Below are 10065 nucleotides of genomic sequence, written 5' to 3'. Positions count from 1 at the left end.
GGTAAGCGTGAGGGTGGGGAGTTGAGGGTAAGCGAGAGGGTGGGGAGTTGAGGGTAAAGTGAAGGGTGGGGAGTTGAGGGTAAGCGTGAGGGTGGGGAGTTGAGGGTAAGCGAGAGGGTGGGGAGTTGGAGAAAGGAACTTTGAATTGAGACCATAACCAGACCAGCTAAGATCTTACCAAACAGTTGAGCTGCTTGAATGGCTTATTACAGATCCTAAATCCTAATACCTAATCCAATATTCAAATTCCTACTCAATATAGTACCACAGCTTTCATCACCTCATTATTTCCGTACCATGAGGGTGTCTGCCTCTACCAGCCTTTGAAACAGTGAATTCCAGACCCCCACCAGATTTTGGGGGAAACTAATTACTCCTGAGGTCTCCTCTAATCCTGCTGCCAATGCCAACTATTTTAAATCTATGACCCCAATTACTGACTTCACTGACAAGGGAAACAGATCATTCCTAGCCACTGTATCATACATCTCTATTAAATTTCCCGTTAGCCTCATGAGCTGTAAATAAAACAACTCCAACATATCCAGTTTCTCCTCATTGCGAAGATTCCCTATTTCTGCCAACATTCTCGTCCATCTTTTAAAGCCAATGATCTCTGTGGGGAAATGCAGTTGTTAATTTGTACACAACGATGAAGGAGATATCCAGATAATATGTCGATTGTCTGATGTTGTTTGAGGGACACAAAGAAAGCTCCTCTGCTTCTTTCAAATGGGATTTTGTTGGCCCATTTGAGAGGGTACATGGATTTTATTGTTATTCATCCAAAGATATAGGCATCACTGGCCAGGCCAGCATTTATTGCCCATCACTAATTGCCCAGAGGCAGTTAAGAGTCAACCACATTGCTGTGGGTCTGGAGTCACATATAGGCCAAACCAGACGAGAATGGCAGATTTCCTTCCCTCGAGGATATTAACGAACTCGATAGGATTTTACAATATTTGCGAGTGGTTGCATAGTCACCATTAGGCTAGCCTTTTATTGAATTCAAATTTCAGCATCTGCCATCGTAGGATTCAAACACAAAACATTAATTGTTAGTTAGACTATTGGTAGCTTGCTGGCTCACTGACATTACCAGTACAAAACTGGCTTGATGGTACACAGTATCACTACCATGTGTCAGTGATTAAGGGACTAGATGTTAAAAGTGGTGGATGTGGTACCAATTAAGTAGCTGCTTTGTCTTAGATGGTGTCAAGCTTCTTGAATGCTGGTGAAGCTGTCCTTGTTTAGGTAAGTGGACAGTATTACTTCTCGCTGCTGGCTTGTGCCTAATAGACAGTGACAGGAGACAAGAAGTGAGTTACATGTGTGACGTAAGTGATGTGTGGCTTTAAGAGGTGCATTCTGTCTGGCTGTTTTAATGAATGAAGGTTGATACAGTGATCCCCAACAATCAGCTCCAAAGCCAATAAAAATAAACCTGTTTGTGAGGCTTTGGGTTGATTTTTAAAGTTGGAACAATAAAAGCAGCCTGAATGGATGGGGTCAAGCTCCCACAGAACTAGGATTTCTTTTAGTTTTAGCTTTCAGTAGCAGTTGCTCAGGTCTTGAAGCTGGATGTGGAAGCTCATATTCCTCTTTCTGTTACAGCTAAAAGCTGGAGTTCTCTTCCTGCTGCTGGAATTACATGTGAGACAATCTATTTTACTGAATTTGCCTACACTTACATTTAAAATAAGAAAACATTAGGGTCCAGACTATCTTCTTAATGTTTTGAGGGAGTTGTTTTGGTCCATAACACATTCCACAGAGTTTCTAGCCTCTGATCTTCTCCTGTAGTCACAACATTTATATGGTTGATCCAGTTCAGTTTCTGGTCTATGGTAAGTCCCAGAATGTTGATAGTGGAGGATTCAGCAATGGTCATTCCCTTGAATGGTTCGATTCTCTCTTATCGGAGATGGTCATTCCCTGGAATGTGTGTGGCATGAATGTTACTGGCTACTTTTCAGACCAAGCCTGGATGTTGTCCACGGCTTGCTGTATTTGGACATGGATTGCTTCAGTATCAGAACAGTCACAAATGGTGCTGAACATTGTACAAACATCACCACATTTGACATTTTGATGGAGGGAAGGTAGTTGATAAAACAGCTGAAGATGGTTGGGCCTAGGACACTATGCTGATGAACTCCTGCAGTGATGTCCCAGGGCTGCGATGATTGACCTCTAACAACTGCAACACCTCTTCCTTTGTGTTAAGTGTGACTCCAACAGCTTCCTCTAATTCCCACTGAGTCCAGTTTTTCTACAGTTCCTTAATGCCATATGTAGTCAAATGCTGGCCTGTTGTCAAAGGCAGTCACGCTTACCTGACCTCTGGAGTTTAGCTCTTTTGTCTTTGCTTTGACCAAGGCTGCATAGAGGTCAGGATCCGAGTAGCCTGGGCAGAACCCAAACTGAGTGTCAGTGAGTAAGTACACTGTCAATGAACCGTTCCATTACTTTGCTGGTAATTGAGAACAGATTGATAGTACGATAATTGTATGGATTGGATTGATCCTGCTTTTTGTACAAAGGACATACCTGAGTAATCTTGCACATTGTTGGATAGATGTCAATGTTGCAGCTGCACTGGAACAGCTCACCTAGGGGCTGCGGCTAGTTCTGGAACACAAGTCTTCAGTACTATTGCTGGAATGTTGTCAGGGCTCATTGCCTTTGCAGAATGCAGTGCCTTTGACCTTTTTTAACATCATATGGCGTGAATCAAATTGGTTGAAGCCTGGCATCTGTGATGCAGGAGACTTAATGGAGGAGCTGAAGATTGTTACAAATACTTCCACCTTATCATTTGCACTGATGTGCTGGGCTCCCCCATCGTTGATGGGGATGCTTGTGCAAACTCCACCTTCTGTTTAATTGTCTACCACCCGCCATGGTAATGAGTCAGTAATAAGCAGTGCTACATGACGGGCTGACTGGCTTCTTGTGGGCTGTAACAATTCTATGATTCTATGCCTGAATGTGGCAGCACTGCTGAGTTTAGTTATGATCCAGTGGTTGTGAGATTGTTTGGCCTTCTCTATTGCACTGTTTGGCATGCCCATCCTAATTTCCAGCCCCAACCATTACTACTCATGCTTTCAGCACAATGGGCCTAAGCTATGGATATCCCCTCTGAAACCTCTCTACTTTTCTCCTTTAAGCTTGAAACCTACTTTGTTGACCAAGCTTCGTGACCAAGTCACTTGTTGTAATGTCTCTGTATTTGGCTGCTGAGAAGTTCCTGGAGTGTAGACCTTCGAAAGAGGCTCTTTGGTCCATTGGTCATCAAGCTCCTATCTACTCTAATCCCATGTCACCTCCAAATGTACAGCATCCCCTCAGCCTAGTTTACATGATCATGGATCCACAGTGGCCCTTGAACCTACAATCCCTCTGACTCAAAGGTGAGGGCACTGCCAACTGGACCAAGGCTAACAATGAAAGATGTTTACAGCAATGAAGTGTGGGAGAGGGAGGCTGAACAAACTGGAAGCAGTGGGAAACCTAGGGAGCAGATTTGTAATTATAGAGTAAGTGAAAAGTATAGCACCTTCCAAACCAGCAACCTCTATCACCTTGAAGGATGTGCGTAGCTGATGCTACACCACCTCCAGGTTTCTCTCCAAGCCACTCCTTCCTGACATGTAACTATATTGTCGTTCCTTCACAGTCACTGGGTTAAAATCAGCAGTGTGAATGTATCTAGACTGCACAGACTACAATGTTCAAGAAAGCAGTTCATCATCATCTTCGCTAAAGAAATTTGGAATGGGCAAGAAGAGTTACCCAAACTCTATGATGAACTAATAGTGTTCCAGGAACATCTGAGTCATATTCTATATAAAGCAAGAAGTGCAATACACTGAGCGTAAAGTTGATGCTGTTAAACTAGAAACAAATTCTTACCGTTTCAGAAACTCCTTGAAACAGATTCGGAGTTTGTTGTGGTGTCTGAACAGTTTTGGATCATCAGGAATTTCAGACAAAAATACTTGAGCCACTTCCAAGGGACCCTGCACCAAAAGCCCACAAAACATTAGCATGTAGTGTCTGCTGTGTGTTATGACTTGGTACATCCAGTGGATCACACTGTCTTAGATAGTCTCTCCTTGTACTGTTCAGCTTGTTCCAGTCTGGCTCAGCCCTTTAATGCACCTTTGATTTGCTGGTTATAAGTTATAGTGGGCGGCACGGTGGCACAGTGGTTAGCACTGCTGCCTCACAGCGTCAGAGACCCGGGTTCAATTTCTGCCTCAGGCGACTGACTGTGTGGAGTTTGCACATTCTCCCCGAGTCTGCGTGGGTTTCCTCCGGGTGCTCCGGTTTCCTCCCACAGTCCAAAAATGTGCAGGTCAGGTGAATTGGCCACGCTAAATTGCCCGTAGTGCAGGGGTAAACGTAGGGGAATGGGTCTGGGTGGGTGCGCTTTGGCGGGTCGGTGTGGACTTGTTGGGCCGAAGTAATCTAATCTAATCTAAAAAAATTGGAACATTTACATCAGAGGACTGAGAAATGCTAAGCCATGCCACCATTAGTAATATAAATAGAAACACAAGCCTGGCATCACAGTGGGGGTGCTGAGAACTACAGTGGACCCAAACTATGTTCCATCTTAAACAACATCTTAATCCCACTTTCCCACAAACTTGTCATTATGAGAGACATGCCTGTGGATACCTATGGATGTAGGTTTGCTCACTGAGCTGGAAGGTTCATTTCCAGAAGGTAACATATTCAGTGGGTCTCTGGGTGAAGCATTGCTGATAATTCCTGCTTTCTATTTATATGTTTGGGTTTCTTTGGGTTGGTGATGTCATTTCCTGTGGTGATGTAATTTCCTGTTCTTTTTCTCAGGGGGTGGTAGATGGGGTCTAACTCGATGCGTTTGTTGAGTGTGTTCCGGTTGGAATGCCATGCTTCTAGGAATTCTCGTGTGTGTCTCTGTTTGGCTTGTCCTAGGATGGATGTGTTGTCCCAGTCAAAGTGATGTCCTTCCTTATCTGTATGTGAGGATACTAGTGAGAGAAGGTCATGTCGTTTTGTGGCTAGTTGATGTTCATGTATCCTGGTGGCTAGTTTTCTGCCTGTTGGTCCAATCTAGTGTTGTTACAGTTCTTGCATGGTATTTTGTAAATGACATTAGTTTTGCTTGTTGTCTGTGTAGGGTTTTTTGTCATTTACAAAATACCTTGCAAGAACTGTAACAAACACTACATTGGATCACCAGGCAGAAAACTAGCCACCAGGATACATGAACATCAACTAGCCACAAAACAACATGACCCTCTCTCACTAGTATCCTTACATACAGATAAAGAAGGACACCACTTCAACTGGTCAGGCAGCATCCAGGGAACAGGAGAATCGACGTTTCGGGCATAAGCCCTTCTTCAGGAATGATTCCTGAAGAAGGGCTTACGCCCAAAACGTCGATTCTCCTGTTCCCTGGATGCTGCCTGACCTGCTGCGCTTTTCCAGCAACACATTTTCAGCTCTGATCTCCAGCATCTGCAGACCTCACTTTCTCCTCACCATTTCAACTGGGACAACACATCCATCCTAGGACAAGCCAAACAGAGACTCGCACAAAAGTACCTGGAAGCATGGCATTCCAACTGTAACTCTATCAACAAACACATCGAGTTAGACCCCATCTACCACCCCCTGATAAAAGGAACAGGAAATGACACCACCAGAGGAAATGACATCACCAACCCAAAGAAACCCAAACATATAAATAGAAAGCAGGAATTATCAACAGTGCTTCGTCCGGCGGCCACTGAAGATGTTACCTAGTAGGGAGACGAAACGTCTGGAAATGAACCTTCCAGCTCTGTGAGCAAACCTACATCCAGAACTTCAACCTGAGCTACAAATCTTCTCAAAACTTGTCACCCCTGCCCGGACCAATGCACAAACCTGGTTTACAGTGGTGCCCACAGAGCCCTGCAGCACCATCTGTAACAGCTTCATGTTGGGTGGGTTTACACTTGTTGCCTTTGCCAGCTCATGTGTCTTCTTTTGCATGTCCTCAATCACGGCTTCGATCGGTCTCAGGCTAATCTGCAAAACACAGATTATTAAGTGGAATTGAATAGAGCAGTGGCATAGAGAAAGAGAGTCAGAGAGAGTTTGAGTTCTGGCAAACTGGCAGAAAATTCAGCCGAATGACCCCAACCAGTTCTTTGTATTTATACCCCTCACCTGACATCGTCATTCCCACTGTGTAACCCCAACAAGTCCACACCGACCTTCCGAAGAGCACCCCACCCAGACCCATTCCCCTACATTTACCCCTTCACCTAACACTACGGGCAATTTAGCACGGCCAATTCACCTAACCTGCACATCTTTGGACTGTGGGAGGAAACTGGAGCACCCGGAGTAAATCCACGCAGACACGGGGTGAATGTGCAAACTCCAAACAGACAGTTGCCCAAGGCAGGAATTGAACCCAGGCCTCTGGCGCTGTGAGGCAATAGTGCTAACCACTGAGCCACCGTGCTGCCCATAAAAGTACTGCTGGTTCTACATAACAGTGGAAACATATGAGCCCGTTCTTTCAATGAACACAAATCCTATCAAACACCATCCGAATGAACAGGATATTCTGGGCAGTATAGGGTAACGCTCACCAGTTATGATTGTTTTACTTACAAGCTAGTTAGTTTTAATTACTTAAGCTCCAGCAGGATTTCTAAAGACACCTTTTTTGGCTGTTGCTAATTTTGGTTGGAAAAGGGATTGTTTTGTAACCTTTGAATATATTAAAATCTTCTACCCACATACATTCAACTTTAATTGTGTCTTTTAAAGAGGTATCACATGTAAGGGTAGTACTGTATTGATCCATGGATTCTGCCTAATTTTGGGCTGATATTTATGGCTCAACCAAACCAGATTATCTGGTTATCAAATTGCAGTTGGTCAAGTGGAAAGGGGGCAAGTGGGAGTGTAAAGACTAAACAGACGCAATATAATGTTCTTGCTACTCTGGACTTCACAGAAATGAACCTTGCAAAACACTTCCCACTTTTTTTGGGAGGGATGATGTGAAGAGAGCCTGAACAGCAAGTACACACTAGCCTTATCCATTAGACCTCAGGCCCCCACAGGTGCATTTAAAAACCTAGTTGGCAAGGAGTCCAATAATTCAGGCATCTAGAAAGTGCCTGTTTGCTGTTTGGCAACAGTTGCACCATCAATGCAGATGTCAACCTGAACTTCACTAGCTCAATGTTGATAATGTGCCCAATATTTGTTGCAAACCATGGATCAGTATTCCGCCTACACATAATACCTCTCTTAACAAAGACAATTGAAGCTTGTGCTATTTAATGGTCCTGCTGGCAAGTTGACATGGAGGGAGGTGAATTCTCTTTAGTGACAATAATCATCTTCTATCATGATCAACATATTTGTTTTAAATCACTGTCTACCAGAGCAGCTTTGTTGCTCAGAGCAACAGACTATGCTAACTGGATTAGCAGTGATAAGTGCAGAGTCTGGAAGAAGTCAAGTTCAACAGAGAAGTACTTCAGTTATCTCTGTGACTGAAAAATGTTGGGACCAGATTCTGCAAGCAATATGGCTGAAGGAACTAGCAGCTACTCTGAAAGGAGTACAGTTTCTGCCCCATTCTTGCTCTGCTCCTGGAACAATAACTTAACGCTTCCTTGGGCCTCCCAGCTTGTCTCACAATGAGGGTGGTTGCAGACTGCAGCTTGCACATTCTGACCAGTTCTATCCTTATATGAAAATCAGGTCCTTCTGATGGGCATATGATCCTGATTTGCATTTTTAAAGGGGTGCATTGCTTGTAAGAGGCAGGTGCTTGATCCTTCTGGTCTGTTTGAGAATGCACTGTTTGTTGGTGTTCTTGACATGGAAAATCCACTGACCCCCATTTTGAGGTGGTTACAAATAAAGTCAAACATTGAAACAAACACAGAGAATGCTGAAGAAACTCAGCAGATCTGGCAACACTTGTGGAAAGAGAAACAGTTAACATTCTATCCAACACTGGCAGAGATACTAGATACAAGTGAACATTTTCTGAGTAGTTGCACCATATTTCTATGCTGAACTTTTAGGATTTCTGTTTGAACCAACTCTCTTTCCTCCTTTAAGAATCTCTTTAAACTTACCTCAAGCCAAATTTTTGTTCCCCTATCCCAATGTCTCTTTCTTTGGCTCAGTGTCAATTTTTCTTTCACTGTGCTCCTGTGAAGTACTTTGGGACATTTTACCATGTTCAAATAAATACACACACTTAAATACACATAAACTGTGTTCCAAGTACTACAAGTACTAACATGCAGATGAAGACACAAATAAATAGTACAAATAAACACAAACACCTATTTAAACACAGTCATATAATCACATATCCACAAATATACAAAAAAAGACACATGAACACAAAATTATTTTGTTTCTGGTTTGAAATGTATGATTCCCTAATATTCACTTGATATTCAGTTTCTTAGTTACAGAATATTTCTATCCGCCCAATAATATTCCTGCAATTACTGTTTTACATTTTGCGCAATCTTTGCTCCAGGAATTGGTTTGCTGCTATATCTGGGGCAATCTACCAGTCAAGGTCCATATAGTAATATTTTACAATAATTTACAGAAAAACTTAAAGTCCCTTCATTAAAATATCATTTTTACTATCTATCTGACACCTTGTTGCATGGCCTAGTTAATGCTTCAATAAATTGTATGTGAATTTATATTGCACAGTGTCACATTTAAAGATCAAGATGCACCTCACAAGCAATTTTTTGGATTGAGTTGTCTTGACTGGCATTGTGGTAAACACTTCAAACAATATTGGTTAGCTCAGTTGCCTGGGTGGCTGGTTTGCTGATGTAAAGTGACACCATCAATGTGGGTTCAATTTGTGCACCAGCTGAAGTTACCATGAAGGACTCTTCTTCTCAATCTCTCCCTTCACCTGAGGTGTGGTAAACCTCATGTCAAATCATCACTAGTTGTCTCTCTCTAATGAGAGAGCAGCCTTCTGGGACTATAGTGACTTCACCTTTACACAGTAAGATCCAATATATAGCAATAGAATTTGATGGGATTGGGTTTAGGTTCCTCCTCCAATCCTGCCATGGGTTCTTCAGAATCTACTTGGACCATAGATAGAAGCTTTAATGTCTCATAGTAAAGTTGCCATCTGAACAATGTAGCATTCCAACTGGAATGCCAATCTTATTATTACCTCAAGTCCTGGCGTGATTGGGAATTCATTTCAGAGTTTTGGGACAAAGGGTATACTCTTTTATTGCTAAGAATGACTAGTGATGTTCCATATGGTTTTATGTTGGATTCTCAGATTTTTATCAAATTTATCAAAGATTTGGTGAATGGGTTAGAGTTGTAGTTCCACAGTTGCAGAAGGCACTATGTTGAAATATAGATGGCAGTAAAATGTTACAGAGGAACATATACAGATTCAATGAGTGAACAAATTTAGAAATGGCATTTAGTGTGGAAAGATATGAGATAATTCACTTTGGATCCAATAATAACAAGTTAGAGTATTTTCTAAACAGTGGGAAACTCCGCAGGGGCAAAATAATTTATGTGTTCCTGTACATAAAGCGGGTGTGTATGTATAAAATACAATTAAACAGTCCAATGGAAAGTTGGCTTTTATGAAAGGAGGACAGGATACAAAGGGAGGTAAGGACACAGGACACAGTGGCCTTGGAGGACAGATAGAGTGACCAAACAGAATGTTACCAGAGTTTAAAAGGCTGAATTATCAGTGCAAGTTGCATAAACTTGGCTTGTATTCCTTTGGATAAAGCAAACTGAGTATTTAAAGGTTTAAAAGGGTTGATTGGGTAGCTATAGATAAATTGTTTCCTTTGGTGTGAGAATCCAGAACAAAGGGGGTCACATAAAATTAGAGCTGAAAATGTGTTGCTGGAAAAGCGTAGCAGGTCAGGCAGCATCCAGGGAACAGGAGAATCGACGTTTCGGGCATAAGCCCTTCTTCAGGAATGAGGAAAGTTTGTCCAGCAGGCT

General features: G+C 42.6%; 1 protein-coding gene across 2 annotated transcripts in view; it reads right to left on the bottom strand.

The window, feature by feature from the left end:
* LOC122565276 (dedicator of cytokinesis protein 7-like) overlaps positions 1-10065 on the bottom strand; it is a 191018-nt gene that overhangs the window by 2219 nt on the left and 178734 nt on the right. For both annotated transcript variants that reach the window (XM_043721061.1, XM_043721062.1), the window contains exons 44-45: positions 5938-6081; positions 3925-4031 (exon numbers count right to left, since the gene is read on the bottom strand). In XM_043721061.1, coding sequence (XP_043576996.1) covers positions 3925-4031; positions 5938-6081 — 251 coding nt within the window. The remainder of the gene's footprint in view (positions 1-3924; positions 4032-5937; positions 6082-10065) is intronic.

This window comes from Chiloscyllium plagiosum, chromosome 31, assembly GCF_004010195.1.
Source record: "Chiloscyllium plagiosum isolate BGI_BamShark_2017 chromosome 31, ASM401019v2, whole genome shotgun sequence".
In the NCBI taxonomy this organism is placed as follows: Eukaryota; Metazoa; Chordata; class Chondrichthyes; order Orectolobiformes; family Hemiscylliidae; genus Chiloscyllium; species Chiloscyllium plagiosum.
Note: the sequence above shows the minus strand (reverse complement) of the source record. Positions and strands in the feature narration are given on the sequence as shown.